The sequence below is a fragment of the Aulonocara sp. 'chitande type north' Nkhata Bay genome, linkage group LG4 (assembly GCF_057382095.1).
Source record: "Aulonocara sp. 'chitande type north' Nkhata Bay isolate Kocher_YH1m ecotype deep benthic linkage group LG4, A_spYH_male_GT1.1, whole genome shotgun sequence".
Lineage (NCBI taxonomy): Eukaryota > Metazoa > Chordata > Actinopteri > Cichliformes > Cichlidae > Aulonocara > Aulonocara sp. 'chitande type north' Nkhata Bay.
Genome location: NC_141347.1, coordinates 11,977,725 through 11,996,963, shown reverse-complemented (window position 1 = coordinate 11,996,963; position 19,239 = coordinate 11,977,725). Strand labels below are relative to the sequence as shown.

General features: G+C 40.0%; 1 protein-coding gene across 1 annotated transcript in view; it reads right to left on the bottom strand.

The window, feature by feature from the left end:
- The window catches only part of usp43b (ubiquitin specific peptidase 43b), an 87,605-nt gene extending 69,793 nt beyond the window's left edge, over nucleotides 1-17,812 (bottom strand). Inside the window, exons 1-2 of the mRNA XM_086288442.1 lie at nucleotides 16,838-17,812; nucleotides 8,362-8,508 (exon numbers count right to left, since the gene is read on the bottom strand). Of these exons, the coding sequence (XP_086144568.1) occupies nucleotides 8,362-8,508; nucleotides 16,838-17,467 (777 nt within the window). The 5' untranslated portion in view covers nucleotides 17,468-17,812. The remainder of the gene's footprint in view (nucleotides 1-8,361; nucleotides 8,509-16,837) is intronic.
- Between the last annotated feature and the right edge of the window lie 1,427 nt (nucleotides 17,813-19,239).

Here is a 19,239-nt window from a genome sequence, read left to right as displayed (position 1 = left end):
TCAGAATCTCCTGTTTTTGTGTTTGCAGCTTTAAATTCACCTGGCTGCCATTGGCCACACACCCCTTTTAGATCAGGGTAATGCCTTTTCCTAGGAGCGATTATTATAGTTGACCAGTATAGCAAGGAAAAAAAACACAGGAGGGTTTGATTCAAAACTGGAAAAGGCATCTTAGAGTTAGCGACAGCAGAAGCGGCTCTAGTGAGTAAATAAAAATAAAGAAAAGCGCAGCTGCTGGTTTGGAATTGAAGAGCAGATCTGCTCCAGTTCATGTTGATTCAGACATAAGCTTCCTGATCTATGAAGAAAGGAAAGAAACAGTCACTTCTCAGATTTTGTGGGTCTATAGACACAAATGAGTCACGCAAATTGGAAGCTGCTGAATATGTCCGACCACTGGCTGAAAATTACTGTAACACAAGGGAGGTGGAGCACTGCAATTTTAGGTGACGCTATGACTTTGTGCGTCTATTTACTGTTTGTGCTCTATAACACTGCCATTACTGATTAAGACTCAGGTGTATTAAATATATTGTTTTAATAAATGCTAGAAATGTTAGAAAATGGTGTCGGCAACATGTAAAATCTGAATTTGATGCCAACCTCACGATTCGACAAAGTTGGTACAGGAGAAGGTTTACCACTGCATTGCATCACCTCTTCTTTTAAAAACTGAGGGAACCAGTTGCTGTCATTTTGAAAAGCAAATGTTTACTCAGTTCTTGCTCAATATTGGATTTCAGTTGTTACATAATACGTCAAATTATAGGCATTTGATAGTTTTGCACTGCAGCCAGCTACTTCAGAACCTGAACTGTTATGCATGTTGTTGTACATAACTCACTTTTTCAGAAAAAGGAATGTTTATACACTGGTCAGGCATCACATTCTGACCACTGACAGGTGACGTGAATAATTTTCTCTTCATCATGGCACCTGTTACTAGGTGGGATATATGAGGTAGCAAGTGAACATTGTGTCCTCAATGTTGGCGTGTTAGAAGAAAGAAAATTGGGCAAGCTTAAGGAAGTTAAATGAGTCTGACAAGCGCTAAACTGTGGAGTGGTCAGTGATGAACCAGCAACAGGACAATGGGCGGTCAAGGCTCACTAATGCACGTGGCGAGCGAAGGCTGGCACCTGCATTATGATCAAACAGATGAGCTACTGTAGCTCAAATTTCTGAAAAAGTTCATTCTGTTTCTGATAGAAAGGTGTCAGAATACAAAGTGTATCACAGTTTGATGTGCATGGGGTGCATAGGTGCAGGACTATCCACGACTGAAAGCACCAACAATGAAGGTGGGCTGGTTTGATGAATAACAGTTTTCTTTTAATGTCACAAGGCTGTGTGTCATTTACCTGAAGAACACCTGGCACCAGGGTGCATTATGGGACTAAGGCAAGCTGCTGAAGGCAGTGTGATGGTTTGGGCGATGTTCTACATGCAAACCTTGGGTCCTGTCTTCCACGAGGATGTTACTTTGACACGCACGACCTACCTAAGCATTGTTACGGATCATATACACCCCATCATGGAAACGGTGCTCCCTGATGGCTGTTGCCACTTTCAGCAAGATAATGCACAAAACAAGGAACACAACAACAAGTTTGAGGTGTTGACTCGGCCTCCAAATTCTCCAGATCTCAATCCAATCGAGCATCTGTGGGATGTGCTGGACAAACAAGTCCAATCCATGGAGGCTCCACCTCACAACTTACAGGACTTAAAGGATCTGTTGCTAACCTCTTAGTGCCAGATACCACAGCACAGGGTCACGGGTCGAGTGGAGTCCATGACGTGACAGGTCACAGCTATTTTGGCAGCAAAAAAGGGAGCAACACAACATTAGGCTGGTGGTCATAATGAAATGCCTGATCGGTGTACATTGGTGGAACAGTGATGTGATGGATAGCATTGTTACCTCGTAGGAGGGTACTGGGTTTATATAGAACATTGGGTCTTTTCTATGTGGGTTCTCTTCAGGTACTCTGGTTTCCGCTCACAGTCCAAATACATGCTTTTTAATTGGTGGGTGACTCTAAACTGGCTGCAGGTATAAATTGCCCTGCCTCTCACCTATGACAGCTGGGTTAGGCACAAGACACCTTGGCCCATGACCCTGAACTGGATAAGCAGAGGAAAATAAATGGGTAGATAGCTTTGCACATTCACTTTGTATTTATTTTCCTGATAATGACAATTCAGTCTTGGTTCCGTTCGGTCAGGCCTCATTTAACTGTTTATGCAGACATTTTTTTTGTCTTGTAGAATTGAAGCAATTTCTCACTTCGTATCCACTGGCTGTCACCGTTCTTTGCCACACTGTTGCAAAGAACTCAGCCTCACCTCACAGGCTGCACAACAAGCGTTTCTTTCTTCCTTCTACTTACAAAGAGACACATTCATGGAGAGAGAGCAAGAGAGAGACAGAGACAGAGAGAGAGAGAGGGAGAGAGAGGTAGGGAGGAAGGGAAGTTCACACTTGCACTGTGTTTCCTAAGAGATAAATGATCAACAAACTAAGAGTGAAAGTGTGTGCCTGAGTCAAAGCCATGGAAAGTCAACAGTGAATGTTAGTATGTGCATAGTTCAACTCTGATTGTGTGCGTGGGGAGGATGTCACCTATGATTACAAAAACAGAAACGCTCCAACTACAAAGCAAAACCAGCACAAGCAGGTCATCAGCAGAGAGGGATAGCGGGGGTTCCCTCGTCCTCTCTTTTCTTTTGGCTCTGGCCCTCCTTCGCTAAATGGTAACTAAGAACAGATGCTTAAAAACAATTAGAAAAAAAAGCCAATGGGCTCCTTGATTTGCAGCAGAAGAGAACGGCGCTTGCAGACTCCTTGGCTGTGAGAAGGAACGTGCATGGACTGGTAAACTGACTGTGACCCTGGATGACTCTCAGCCAGCCACCAGAGCCACAGAAAGCTGACTGGGGAGAACATTAAACAGTGAGGTGAGGCAAACCTCCCCCACAAAAATCATAGACAGAATCATGATCCTGAGTGACTCTTTAAAGTTTTAAAGGAATGTGATTTACACTCTTTCTTGCAGTTGCACTTCTCAGAGTCAGCGAGGCCCTTTCTGCCCCTCACAAAGCTCCTCTGTGGGAGGGGCAGTGATATCAAACTGCATACCACAGCTTTGCTACATATTGTACCTCCTACAGAGATACAATATGTAACAGGTATGAAGGACAAAAGACAAGATAAGGCAAAGAGTAGACTGATTCATGGGAAATAGAATAACTAGAATATCCTTTTCTTTATGTGATACTAAGCATCTGACCACATGTTGTTTTTTTTTACCAGTAAAACTGAAACCCATGACAACCTTGATTTCTGCAAAAAAAGCCTGATAGCAGAAGGCCTGAACAAACAACTCTTATGAGGTTTTCACCTCAGCGCAGAGGCCATAGTGCTGATTACTGCCTCTCTATTTTCTCCTACACCTCCAAGCATATAAATTCATATGCTGCATTTACTACTACAGCACTATACAGCGCTCAAATAATTACTGATAAAAACATGTCAGAGGAGCTTGTTCCAGAGTCTGAAGTCTCTTAGCAGAGATTTTATTTTTTTTAAATTTTGCTTTTGAAAACAACAGAAATATCTATAGTTAACTGGGAAAAAAACAACATAATTTTAAATGCATATTGCTTTTAATACTTGGATTTAAAAAAAATCCTTTGCAGTCAATAACTTCCTGATTTCTAGAACCCATGTGTCATGGTCCTGGGTCCTTTTGACCCAGTCCTTGTGCCTTGTTTCCCTCTTCTACGCCCATGTTCTCTTCCTTGTGTGTCATTCCATGTTCCCTCCCGCCCATCATCCTTATCCTTATCAGCCTGTCATGTCTCTCTCGTCTCCTCTCTCTTTCTCACTCTGTCTCTCATGTTCCCTCACTCCTCCCTGTCTGCCTGTGTCAAGCTCGTTTGATAGTCTTGCGTTCCGTTGTTTCCTGTTTTATTGTGAAAGTCTTGCAACCCTTGTTTAGTGTGTTTAGTTTTGCTCCCCTGGCCTTGTTGTGTCTAATTCGTCTCTGCTGTGTCTCTCATGTGTTTTCTGTTCCCTCATCATTCCCTCTGTATTTAAGCCTCTGTTTCCCTCAGTCCACTATCGTGTTCTCCCTCATTCATGGCTGTGTATTTCATCGTGTGTTTCTCCGTATGTTTAGGTTCCGGATTTGCAGTTTAGTTTAGTTTAATTTTGTATCACCTGCACACCAGCAACAAAGCTGTGTCCTATCCTAAGCTGTCCCATCCTGCCTGCTGCACACAGCCAGCTCATGACACCATGGACATCATTAGCTGCTATGTCTCCTCCCCTGAAATGCAGCTGCTATGATTTGCTGTTTATTTGTGGGTCTCTATAACTTCGGTTTTGTCTTTAGTAACTGAAAAGCTGCTCTACTAGGTAGAGCTGAGTTGACTGACATGGCCATTGCATTGAGAATCTCTTGAGTCGCTTCTGAAGTTTGCTTTGGGTCATCATCACTTTGTACCGTGAAGAGCTGTGTGATCAGCTTTGCAGCATTTGGCTCTTCTGAGCAGGGAGTACAGCCCCACACAATTCATTCAGCTACTTCTATTCGTCACATCATCAATAAAGACTAAGACCAGGTTCCACTGGCAGCCACACATGCTCGTGCCATAACACTGCCTCCCCCATGTTTCACAGTTGATGTGGTGTTTTACCCACCATGTGTTGTTTCTCCATTTGTCCGCACTTTTCTCTTCCCATTCTGGTATAAGTTAATAAGTTGGTTTCATCTGTTGAAATCGTTTTTGTTTGTTTTTTTGTTTTACAAAACAATGCAGGGTTTTTTGTGTGTAATCTGACCTTTCTGTTCTCGAGTGCAACCCTCTATCTCCTATAGACTGCAGCTCCTATTAATGATAGGCCCACATCTTTTAAAGTTTTCCTGACTTAGTTCAATGTTGTGAAGTTGTTTTTCTTAACTATAGGCATATAGGGTATAGGCATCACCACCACCTGGCCATGAAATGGGTTGTTAGTCAGTTTTCCAATTAGTTTTGAGGCTCTGGAAATGGGAGACTGTTTAAAAATGGCACTAATTCCTTACCTGGTGTTAATCCCCTTGAATTAAAGCTTAAAGTCTGCAGTTCAATCACATCTGCATTGTTTGATATAAAATCAAGTATTCAACATGGTAAAACATTTTGGTTACAATATTAAACTAATTTAAGGATGAAGAAAAAACAAATGAGCTTCACATGCTGTTGCAATTTTTCTCTAACTGGATGTAAAGGTGTTGAGCAGGAACACCCCAGTAAACATCCAGCTCCTTTGATCAAATGAATCCTGATGCTGACACCATCATATATCAGGATCAAGGAAAAAGTCAACATGCTTTTTTAAACCTTTATATCCTACAAGCCACACCAGCTGTGCTGAGCAAGGTGTGAGAAAATTTTCCCGGGGGGTGCTGCAGGCGCGTAACATACCTTATCAGCAGCTCCAGTCCTAAGATTCTCTCATGCCCCTTGCACACCCAAGTTTACTCAAAGATACAGTCCTGACCCTCCCTCCTTTGGCCTAAAGCCTCACCCCATCTTTCACTATAACTCCGAGCTGAGATTACAGCAGGAGGTAAACTCCAGTTAAGAGACATCAGATGGGTCTTTGTGTGATGTAAAAAGAAACAGAAGAAAAAATAATTTAAGGGATTCATCGGGCTGGTCACACAAAAAGGGCAAAGTGAACAGAGCTCCAAATTCTCACAGCTACACTACAGAGAAGACAGGAGAAATGCTATACTTTACAGTGTGGCTTTGGCCTTTTAATGACATGCTGACAGTGCACCTTCTGAAAACAAGGACTTTCCTCCTTTCTAACTGAGAACAAAAGACATCCCAATAAGTACTTGGAAGGTCACTTTGAAATATAATAGGCTACAGATGCTAGCTACCCTGTTAAAAATCAATGATATAACTTCGGTGATTACTTCATTAAAGCACTGTAAGTTGTTACCTTTAAATATTCTTTGATTATTTGTCTAGAAAACATATAAAAGACAAATCTAGTTGCAAAGAGATTAGACATAAAGATACCCAAATTTAGACTGTAACCGTGACTATTACTTCTGTAAAATTTGAAGCCAGTTTAAAGAGGGCATTTGGATTCCAAGGTTGCTACTTGGTTTTAAACTGGATTCTGATGTCGACTGCACTTTTATGTAAACATCTTTTACACTGTACACAAGAGCCATTTTCAGCTTTCGATATTGATGCATTTGCTGTACTGAAACATGTTCTTGGCCACTGCTTGGACAGCTGTTTGTTGTTAAAAGGCTGTTTAACCTCCTGAGGCCCAAATTTTTTCATGGCATGCATTTTTAATTTCTCTTTGCTATTTGGGCTTTTTAGTGTTCGATCCAACACTATAAAGTACAACTGAGTAATGATGTGCAAAACTCTTTATTTGGTCTCTAAACACAACAGCACTTTTCCTGAGTACAAAAACAAAATGAGAAACAATAGTTGTGCCGCTTAGAGCAATAAGGCTCATTTGAAAGCCATTTGAAAGAGCAAACTTTTGTATTGTGGTCTAGACAACCCAAAATGTGATGTCCCCATATGTGGACACCAGATCCTAGGAGGTTAAACTCAAACAAGAAAACAATTCAAAAACAACACTCAAAATTTAACCTGATGATCCAAAATCAGTGAAAGTTGACTAGATGTAGAGACAGCTGCTCGTTAGCAAATCTAGTACTGATGGTGAAATTTGTCCAGATGACGTGTTCGTACCCAAACAAAAATAAACAAGGATCAAAAGTCATATTCTACACAATCTTTTTACAGAGAATACATTTGGACTATAATCTCTAACATTTGCATTTTTAACTAACTTAAACCATATTTTTTCCAGGAAAAGTTTGATTATGAATGCATATTTTGGGCTGTTTCGCTGTTTTACAAATAGTGACTTACTCCCCTACATTGGGCGGCTCTGACTCAGGTGGCAGTGTGGGTCATCTACGAATTGAAATTAGTAGATGTAAAGTTTTTAATCTACAGTCGAAGTATCTTTGACGTGTGAGTGATCAAAGATAAAAAGCACTTAAGCACAGATAAAAGCGCTTTTGAATGTGTCTGTGTGTGACTGGGTGAATGAGACTTGCAATACAAAGTGCTTTGAGTGCTCAAATTGAGTAGAAAGAAACTATATAACTACCATTCATTTATGTATTATAACTCAATTATACGAAACTCATGGAAAAAGGCATATTTCATATCTAAAGCTAATTAACATATAACCTTGGGAGTGTCAGGCTTCTTTATCCCTATCTCACAATCACATGTTGAAACAACACATTAAATTATTGCCTTGAGAAACATGGGGCAGTGAGATGAGTGGATTTATTTGCAATGACTCACCAACAGCACTTCTCATAAATTGGTTATCAGCCCAATAACACTTCAAATAAAGAGGTATATCTATTTCAGAAGTAAAAACATATTTTTAATAATGCATGAAAATTCTGCTTTAATGTCTCACGGCAGAGCAGTTCAAAGTTCTCTTCAAGGGGTATCTGGATGCATCGTGCCTGCAGGCATGGCTTCAGGAGAAGACATGCTGAGAACAAATCAAATTGCCATACTTGTATTCCCTTTGTCCACTGGCAATGCATTAGACACAGGGCAATATTGCAAAGTGCAGATTGCCACATTACATCTGGTGACATGAAAAGCTGCTTTGCAAGACAAATTTCGAAGCTGACCTGTGAAGATGTGACTATGGCGATGTTATCTGTGGAATTATCGAAGCCAGTCGGGACGTTATCAGTGAGGTTAGACTCGCTGGCTTGATAATAAACAACACGAGATATGAGCCACTGGGGGGAAGAGAAGCACATGAGATCTGAATGATGGATGCTCTCTCATTAGCTACACGGCTACAGGCCATGAATAGTATAGATGCATAAACAAAGACCAAATGTACAGTGGAGCGTTTAGACAATTTACATTACAAACACACTGATTCATAACCCTAATTATATAACTGTGCGTTGAGTTTGATTAACATTGACAAAATTATGACTCCTTAAATATTATTTAAGCTCATGAAATAACAATGCCTGTATAATATATCAAGCCAAAGAAGGAGAAACAGATTATTCATTAAATCACATATTTAGTCACGTATTACTTCTGCATTAGTTAAGCAAGTAGATCATTTATATTAAATTATTACTGATGTGTCTGTAGAGCTGCGATCCAGATGTGATGTATTTTACATACTTTTATGACTTTACGAAGATCATTTCCAAGAGTTTCTATGTAAATTTCGGAAATTAACTGCATACATGCTAACTGCTTCAGTCCTACCTTTCCAGGAGCTTTGGTCTTGTTGTTGTTATTGTGGGAGGCCAGAATGACGTCTTCGTGGACGCGATCCAGAAGCCATAAGAGAAATTCCAAGGCATCGTGCTGGGAATTACCACGAAACTGTGATCCATACTTGGACACTGTAGCCTGAAGAAAAGAAAAGCAGACACAATTTAAGTCTCTTATTTTATTTATTTATTTATTTCAACGGATGGATCGACTTCAGAGAGAAACCTTCATTAAAATAATATCTATTCCATTCACATACTCCCCCATTCTGTTTTGGTTGTTATTTGAGTTTTATAATTTGACAGCCTGTTAGATTTAAAGCAGTGTCAGGAGAACCCAAAAAAGTGCCTCGTTAAGATATCCTTTCTACACAAGTTACTCCCACAATATGCGAATCTCTTGGACTGCTTGTTTACTGGTTTTAACAGCCCCAGTGTGTTCGCTGGTATAGCTGAGCCTCCTGAATGGGCAGATGTACCCTGGGCTTCTCCACAGAACGCTGATCAGAGGAATCCCAGAATTGCAAATTTGCACTAACGCACTTCACGCTTCCCTCGTCTCAGCCCAGCCCACGCTTTGACTTAAGAATGTGCAAAATCTGCCTTTTGTGTAATACTTAAAAAAACATGCTTTCTAGTAAAAGTTTAGCCAATCTGCATTTATCATCTACCCACCTTGTTGTCTAATTTAACTAAAATTTCAAGATTTTCATATCAAACAAGAGGTGCGGATAACATTTTGCTTAAAAGCAGGTTGAAGACTGCATCAACTCAAGTACAGTTTAATGTCACTTCACATGTGAATTGCACACAACTCAGTTAGGCAAAGAATTTGCTTCGTGAACTGCAGCTGGCAGCCCGGAGAAGCAGAGGCTGTGATGAGAGATCATTGCAGAGGGAACAAAAGACTGACACTAATATGTGATATGCCTCTTAAAGCTATTACACCCCAACGTGATGTAGGGTGTCTGCCTAAGCTGGAGGATTGGGAGTCGAGAGCTACCATTTCAGTTCTTTAATAAATGGGTAGATATGCTGAATTTAAAAAAACAAAACAAAAAACAGCTAAACCAGCCCTGAAGTGTCCTTGTGCAAAAGCAAGTAAATGAATTTTGCTTCAGCTCGCAATATAAAAGGTGCAGTTGTGCTGGGCAGCTGTCCAGCCTGACTGTGTGCAGCTGTTTGTTAGGAGGATAGAGGAATAGATGTGGAGCTGGGACTGCCTCTTCAAAGTAATTACTGAAATGTGGACAGGAGCAAAAAGTGAACATAAAAATTCATAAACATAAAAAATGCTGGCATAATCTCGGCTGAGCAATAAGGTTCTCTAATCTTGTCTTCTGATCTTGTCATGAAAGTGAAGTTTCCCTTGCCTCATGCATCTCGAGGAAGCAAAAAGTGAAGAGTTTTGTCACTGCAATAGCTACAAGATACGGCAGTCGGAAGAGACACCACAGTTAATGAATACAGAGCTGCTATTTTTAGCTGAAACAACTGGAAATCCACGCCTCTGTCGACCAACATTTCCATTATGTTAACCCTGTGAGGACCCTGACACTTTCAACAGTTTATGATTCACCCGGCCTCCTTCTGTGAAAATGCTCAGATAACATTAGCTCTATAGTACACAGTCTTTGTTCTTGGTAGCGTATATCAATATAATCTAAAAATATATAGTATCAATCCATTCACTGTTATTCCATTTGCTATCCCACATCTGAGTCTGGAAGACTTCTGGAGAAGCCAAGACCCATCTTAGGCCACCTCCTCAGCCTCTTCTGGAGGCATTCTCAAGGTCAGCTGAGACATGAAATCTCTCCTCATTTAGGAGGCGTCCCCGTCAGCTGACACAACAGTGTCAACTCGCTACAAAGCCTATGCTGTCAGAACATTATTGAGAATTTTTAGCTTTTAAAATTAATCACGAGCCAAGTCATTTGTGAGGTCATAAAACAATAAAACTGAAGCATCTGAACAGACTCTTTTTCAGAATCAGAATACTTTAATAATCCCTGAGGAAAATATATATGAAATTATGTATGTTTTTGCAAATATTGCGGGCCTCACTCACTATGTGTTCATACACCACACTTAAATTATTACTTGTTATTTTCCCTGGCTCTCTTCCACACTATGTCGCTTGTCTTGTGTTCCTCATCTCACCCCCCACCAATCACGACAGATGGCTGCCGCCCCCTGAGCCTGGTTCTTTCCGACGTTCCTTCCTGGAAAAAAGGGATTTTTTCCTTCCCACTGTCACCAAGTGCTTGCTCACAGGGGGATTTCTCTGTGTTGTTGTAGGGGCTCTATCCTACAATACAAGGAGCCTTGAGTTGATGCTATGTAAATAAAGCGGAATTGAATTGAATTGAATTGAATTGAAGATAACACCTGGAAGCTACTGTGTATGTGATATCACCATGTTCATGTTGCCACTGGAGCATCACACTAATTCCCTTCCAGGACTGTCATTAAGTACCTTATAATTTTTGGACTTAGAGGTCTTATTCTGCAAAAAGAAACCCCAAAACCAATTGCCAGTTGGGGTTTATTTTTGTTTAGGGAAGGATTGTGACTTTTTTTTTAATTGGACCTTTCACACTGTTAATTGTGTATCAAAAACTGGAAGTTCTGAAGGCAAACTTCTTCCAAGTGTGGTCTTTTTTTTTTTAAATCAAAACTATGATGCTGCTACACGAACTATCAACATAATATGAGATTGTGCAGAAGCTACATATTTTATTATGGTAGACTATGGTGACTTCTAATCAGAGCTATTTGCAGAGTCAGACCATGAACACTGGGTTATGGGTAAAGTGACACTGGCAGTGATGGCTTATTTTTACCAGTATAGATGGTGTACCTTTACTATGAAAAGTCTTAGGCATGTACCAGTGTTTGAAATAAACCCTCTGCAGTCTCAAATATGTGTCTTGTAAGATCTAAACAGACTTTACATTCGGTCCAACAGCCCAGCCTAGGATCGCACTATCATACCTTACATTACAGATATTTCTGAATGAGACCAATCAGGGGAAAATCAGTCTAGTAATAGGGCTGCTCGATTATGGCAAAAATGATAATCACGATTATTTTCACTGAAATTGAGATCACGATTATTTGACGATATTTATTTCGTCCGCCAGAGCTTATATTATTTTTTTTTACATGCTGTAGTGCCATTTGTGGGAGCATTTCAAGTTGCTATACATCAATACAACTGTTATAGCCCATATTTTAAAAATGTGTATGCATTAAGTCCATAGTAACTACATTAATTGCAAAAAAGTGCAATAAACTACAAAAAAATTGAAAATCGTTTTTGTTTTTACATATATTTCTACTTGGAGAAATTTAAGAGGTTTATCCCTCAAAACTTTAAATACAAAAAAGTTGCAAAAAATAGTTTACAACAACAGGAAATTTATTTTGAGTGTCTTCATAGTTTTATTTTTGGAGATACAGCAATTTTTATATACTGCAGGAAAAACAAAAAAACAATCCTATGATGCAAATTTGCAAAGAATGTGCATGTGCATCAAAATAAACTATTTCCAGCAGTGCAATTCTAAGGCCTACAAGTAAAAAACTAAATTTTCCGCAAAAATGACGTCACTTGCGATAGTTCACGTTGATGTCTTTTTCAATGTGGGAAGTGTTACGAACAGCTGATCGGATCGGCAAAGTGTTTCTGGAATATTATGTTTTTGTTCCTGCAAGCTCTTTTTATGCAATTTTTGCAAAGCTATATGTGGAAGGAAACCGTGACCGAGGACAAGCTGATGGCATAAGAAGTAAGTACAACTCCTCTGGTTTTATATGGAAAAAAATTTATTGTGCTAGCTTAGCGTTCAGGTTCTACAGGGATTTAAAAATAGTTACACAAAACGAGCATGCTGCTCTGACCGGCTTTAAAGGTTTAACAATAACAATGTATTGAATAATGACTTTAAAAAATAATATAAAATAGTGTGCAAATACTGATAACAGTGCAAATGTTTGCAATATAAGAAATAAATGAAAAATGTGAACTTTGCAGTGTTGCTCTGTGGTGCAGCTACGACACCATAGCAAAGTTTACACACTGTGTCTACTTGATCCACGTCTGACTCCGCGAAGCCATAATGTTTCCACACCACTTAAGTTTTGTTTTTTTTTACCTCTCTTTTCAACCAACGGCAGTCCACTCCTCTCCAAATAACTTCTGCTTAGCTTTCCGAGCTTCCCTCGGGTCCTCTTAATTGTTGTGATGCGTGTTCGAAATGCAGAGCAGTGCGCTTGATTTGCCACATGGAGCAGCGCGAGAGTAAAGCATGAGGGAGGGGCTAATAATCAGCTCAGTCATTTTTAATGATCGTTGAAAGCCCAGATCGTAATCGTGATTAAAATTCGATTAATTGAGCAGCCCTAGTACAGCAGTCGTTTACAGCCGGGGAACAAGCCTGAGGCATTCAGGCTCGTTTTGAAGAAATGCTTTGACATTAACTGTGAACCATGACCTGCGCTAACCTAAAGCTTTTGTGCAGCTAGTCATTACAGCAAAGTAATAACAGTAATTACCATCAGCCCTCTGAAGGTGGCAATTGTGTCAGTGATATAATTAAGGCTGTGGAAAAGGCCATGTTTTTGTTTTTTGTTGTTTTGGTGTCTCTGATATAATGATAACAAGCCACTGTATTTAGACAAAGTTAAATATTTATGCAGTTCATCCATCATCAGTTAACTATTTACTTTTTTTTTAAGTTCAGCTTTATATTTCATCCATTTCCACTTAGCTATTTAAACATTCAACCTATGATTTCAGGCGCTTGTTAAAATTATTATTGTTCCTTTTTAACCATTGGTGATATAACTCTCGGTGCTTACTTCATAGTTTTTTGCCCTCCAAATATTTATGAAGCAATAATATTCAATAATATGCAACAAAAATATATAAAATCAAAGGCGTATTTATTCATATAATTAATCATTAACCAATTAAAAATATGCTTGGTATGTATGTATATATATATATATATATATATATATATATATATATATATATATATATATATATATATATATACACATAGTAAGATTCCATTAAATTGAACATTTTGTATTTATGTAACAATATTACATGGAAAACTTAAATGTAATCAAATGAATTATTAAAATATTTTTTTGTGTATTTTTGATTCAGTTAAAATAGCAACAACCTCACAACCAGTTACTTGTAACGCGCATTACTTTTCTTCAAGTAACGAGTAAAGTAAGGGATTACTATTGCAAAAACGGTAATTAGATTACCGTTAGTTTCCCGTAGGAACGCTGCGTTACTGAGTTACTAAAACCGAGATTTTTTGCGAGAATGTCTCATGACAGTGACATAAGCAAGTGTGGCAACATCTGTGTGCAGATCAACAATGGATAATATATCAAGTGCGGTAGAGAGTACAAGCGTGCAGCGTTTAAAGCGTGGAAGTACTGACCTTACTTTAAGTTTGATTTTACATAATATACATATTTTATGTGCTGGAATGTGCAGAAAATAGGTTTAAATATTAAACAAATTTCTTCCAGTCAGAAGAAGAAGAAGAAGACGAAGAAATGCATATAATTAAATTTTTGCTTGATGCATAAAGTTAAAAGATTAAAACTAATAAAACAAGTTTTAAAAAAGGACTTTTCCATTTGATTACATTTTGTATGATGGATTATGTAGAAAAAGTAGAATTTGGCTGAAAGATCTATCGCTTTATCACCTATTCGGGTTGTAAATCGTGTTTTTAAAAAGTAACTAAGTAATTAATTACTTTTGAAAATAAGTGATCAGTAAAGTAACAGGATTACTTTTTTTGGGAAGTAATCAGTAATTAGTTACTGATTACTTTTTTCAAGTAACTTGACCAACACTGCTCACAACACTATGACCATTATCACTATCACTGCAGTCTAATGTAGATCTCTTTGTGAGTCATGTTCTGCACCCTGCAGCATAGATAATTGTGCAAACCTTAACATGGAGCTCGTAATTACTCACACATACCTGTGACAAAGACCCACTTTCACCACAGCATATGCTTCCCAAACCGGCCTATCAATACACGCCGCTAGGAGGATTCCCGTCCAGCCGTCACGCCTGCTCACCCTAACTCCCAAACTCCCTTCTTTCTCAGGCCTCTCATGTTATGGAAACCAGTAAACTGGTTGTTGAGTAATTGTTTGAGTTTCAGGCTCCGTTCCTATCTAGGCCCCTCTGTGCAAACACACCACCCCGTTGGGGGGGCGACGATGAACAGATCAAAACAACACATCTGCTCACAGGTTGAAGAAACTCGGCACCTCAGCCGCAATGTGAGAGACACGTCAGTGGGAGCCGAAGCCTTGGACACACTGCCAGTGCTGGTGTTATCACAAAGCAACCCAGAGGTACTTAATCTTTTTTTTTTTCTGGTTTTTTTGCAAATACTTATAAAAGCTGCCTCCCTCCTTCTACCTGTGCTGTCCTATAAGCCAGGTGGTACTGGAATGTAGCACAAAGCTTGTTTTTCCTCCACAGCAGGACTGGAACAGACCTCTGCTGAGTCATTAACTGTAAAGATCTGCTGATCAAACCAGGATGATTCGACATTTACACCACCAGCAGCATCGTTACTTAAAATATAAAGTGCGGCACTATAAATTCTACCTAGGGTCCTTTTCAAAATGAGAACCCTTTCCAAGCCTGGCCTTTTATCTTTTCTTATAAAAGTCAATTTGATATGAAGATGGGTACTGTGGTTTGTCCTCTTCTGACAAAAGACGCAACTTTCAGATACCAGTAAAGAAAGATAATCAACTTAAAAAACGACTAGATTAATAGAGCTACTAAAGCAAAGCTTAGTCCTTTGTGGAGAATTGTTTATTATTGGTTTGTGCTGTCTGGAGTTCCTGCAACTGGGAGCTAATTTAGCCTCTTAGAAACAGGCCTCAGAGCTATCTGATCATTTTATAATGCCTCCCTTCAGGCAGCTGTGGTATTTACTCAACAGGCAATTTCAGAAAACCCAGACAGCACGAACTCTGGACCTCCTATGGTCACAAACCACAGCCAAGAAATCCAGTGTGTGTGTGTGTGTGTGTGTGTGTGTGTGTGTGTGTGTGTGTGTGTGTGTGTTTGTCTGTTTATAGCAGGAAACATCTCATCACATATAAAGAAGAGGGTTTTTTTTTCTTTTTCTTTTAATCTTGGCAAGATGTTTCTGTGCTCTCCTCTTATTGTTTTAGTAATAAAATGTGATATCAGAGTCTCCCGAGATCAGAAGGAAATGAAAGTGTGGGATCGAAAAATTATTGGCAGCATCAATTATGTTTGATGGGGGACTTTTTCGGAGAGAACAACAAATGGGACAGCAAAAGAGTCAAGACAAAAAAAAATAACCTCCGTGATGATCAACACTCCGTTTATAGGCTGCAAAATCCTGATAATCTGGCTATCTGGCTTTCAGGTAAACCTTCCGCTTCTCTGTAACCACAATGAGGTGTGACAAAAAATCATGCACGTGTCTGTGCTGCAGGGGTCAAGATCTTTCAGCAGTCATCTTCACAGAGTAATTAGCATTTCCAAGAATAGATCCATTGTGAGTCTCTTTGTTCGCCGCTCCAATATTATCTACTTCTTGCATTGAGCTAAGGCTCAGAGAAATCCAGAGCAAAGAAGAGCTTCAGGCAGATAAAGTACAGTTGCATTTCCCCTCCTATCTTCAGCGTGGGTAGAGTAGGAAAAGCCTGAGGGTCTCCTGATAGTGCTCACTGTCCCTGATCCTCAAGGAAGAAAGTCTCTTAAGTGTAAAGTAAATCATCTCTTTCTGGTGCTCACTTTGCATCACAACTTTTTCACCTACTATAAATAAATACTGTAAAATAGAGGTGACCAAGTCAGGTAAATCTAAACGATTTTTCCCTTAACCTCTTCTAACCCAGTGCTCATAAAATAATGCGAGCAGAGTGAACCTTTTTAAAGTTTTTGTTAGTAGTATCCATCAAGTCTTCATGTGCAAACCCAGCAACAGCATGAGAGCCAGGCACCTGCTCACCTTGTGCCCTCAGACTGCTGCAACTCTGAGCACCAGTGTCATTATCACCTGTCAGGGAAACCCTGGAGTGTCAGGGCAAAGCACTGCGCCCTTGTTGTTGACCATGGCAGAGGAGTTGGTGCTGTGCTATTATACAAAATGATAATCATCTGAACAGGACACTGAGAATAATCATAGTGGTGTTAAAGGCATACTGTCTGAATAACATGTGATTATGTGTGTCTAAACAGAACACCTGTACTTACCAAGGAGCTAATAATGCAGTAACTAACTGGTTGCTACAGTGCCCTTTTTAATACTGTTTCCAGTACCTTTCATTTTGTGCCTATGTGTGCCTTTCACGTTAGACAACTCACAACCACCTGCAGACTAAATTCGGGGTGGTGGTGGTGGTGTGGGGGGGCGGTGTACCTTGAAATCCACAGACAGCTGAGGGGTGTACTCCAGAGTCCAGAGGGCTCTGACAAGTGACGCCAAGTGCTCCGTGACTTCTCCCCTGACATGCCTCGTCCCGTCGCTTTTCACCACCCCGTTCATTCTGGTTTGGCTCATGTCCATCTTGTATCGCTCCAGTCCCAGATACTCCGCGAGCAGGTCGGTGTTGCTCAAACACTGGACCACGGCGTTCATGAAACAGGTGTTGCCGTGGTTTTTCAGTCCCAGCACACCTGGGATTTTGTCTCCGTATTGGTAAAGTAGTTTCTCTCTGCCGGTGCACAGAGAAGACGACGTGCTCGAAGTGTTTTTCACTACCCGATCCCGAACTACTTGTACATCCTCTCTGATTATTCCTGAGCTGGCGCTGAGGGTGCAAGGTGCGCCATTCCGAAACCCTCCATCATCATCCTCCGCGTCCTGCGCGTCAGCGTCTCCAAAGTGGGTGAAAGTGCCCAAAGTTTTGATAATTCTGTTCATAAAACTCCCCACAGACTTTAACGATTTTTTGCGGAAAAGCTTCCCAGATTTCGGCTTCTTCTCTTTGCGCTTCTCCTCCTTCGATGTCAGCATTTCCTCCTTGTTGGCTCTGCTCTGTTTCTCCATGACAGTACCTCTACTCCCGTGCCGAGCTATTCTGAGACTGATAATTGTAGGAATTCCGATTCCGGTCTGTCACTCCTCTGCCAGCGTCCCTTGTCCGGATAGCAGAGGGGAAAGCGCACGGGGGTGCCACCATCGCGGAGGAGCCAAGAGACACAACAGCACACTGTTATTCCACCGCGCTCTGACTTAAAACCTCCCTCGTCCATCCCAACACTTACTGAAGACGTTCATTATCATCCCGACACCGCTGTCACAAACAGCATCTCGTCATGGCCGGGACAATGCGAGCCGCTGCGCCGTCCAGTTGCAGCACTGCGCGCTCCTCTCCCACTGCACCCATTCGCCTTCATAAGAAGGCTTATTATTGTGTAGCTGCCCCCTCCCACTTTCCCCACACACGAATGACCTAAGAGAGCCCTGTATATAGCTTGATTTGTGGTCATACAGGCCGGTCATTTAAAATCCTGAATACAAATAAAATATTATGAACGTGATGCACTTCTAAAGTCAAAACAAATTCGGTAGAAAATCACCCCAATGATGTTATAAGATTAATACAGTTGCATTGGATAAGCATTTAGATCCAAATATAAATATACGTTTAACCTTTAAAAGCAGCTCAAGGCAGGGGAGAGCAGTGTGTCACGATTTCTGAGATCAATCATCATCAATTTTGCAAATTATGAACAGATCTTAATGACCATTAAATCACTGTTTTGCGTTCCACAACAAATACACACCTCTCAGCTTTTTTCATGGATCCTGAAACAGTTTTTTGGAAAAACAGACCTGGAATGTAAATGTGTCCGTCTCTAAGGCACTTCCAGTCAGTTTCTGTTCTTTAAATGTGCTACAGGCTATAAATAACATATAACATGATGTGACAGTCAACACAAAAAGGTTCAGACATTTTTCATAGTCCACAGTGGTTTTAGGTACATTTTTTCATTTCCAAAGAAAAAAAATATTTAACACAATTCAGTTGGATTTATACTGAACACTGAGGGTAGAAACAAAGTATCGATCCTGTCACACTAGTATTGATCCAATATCAATACCAACATTTATATCGATACTATCAATTCTTGAATGAACTCACCCTCTTCTACTCTTAAGACAGAGTGAGAGGAGCTGTAAAGAGTACATACCGTTAATGTTACAGTTTTTCAATGAAACTGAAAAACACCAGAGCATTTGGAGTAATGACAAATGCTCTGGTAAGACAGACATGTTTGGTACAAAATAATTAAGACAGCTTTTCAGTGGAGCAACCTCATACCAGCTGTGAAACATGAGGGTGGAAATTTTATGGTCTGAGGTTATCTTGAGCGTTTGGAAGCTTGTAGTCAAGTGAGTTATGCATCCTGTCTCAGAATGCTTAAAGATAATGAGGGACCATCTGCCTGAAAGTTTAAGTTGAACCATGAGTGGGTCTTTGCAACAAGGAATGGCTCAAAAGGGAGGGTCATGGAATTTGAATCCTGTTGAAATTAGGGGGGATTTGAAATAGTCAGCATGTGTATTAAAATAAAGATGTGGATGAGTTTTGTATGAAAGAGTTGGTCACATTTTTTTTTAGGAAGACATTGTCAGAGAATGTTGAACTGTTATGAAAGAAAGGATTTCTAGTTTAGCATTGCTAGTTTCTTTTGCCATGACCCCCCCACCGCCCCACCCCGCACAGAATAATTGTTTTTATACTTGATAATTTGGTTGAATAAAAAATTGAAAAAGCTTTTTTATCCCTGCACTTATGTTCAAGAACTTTTCCA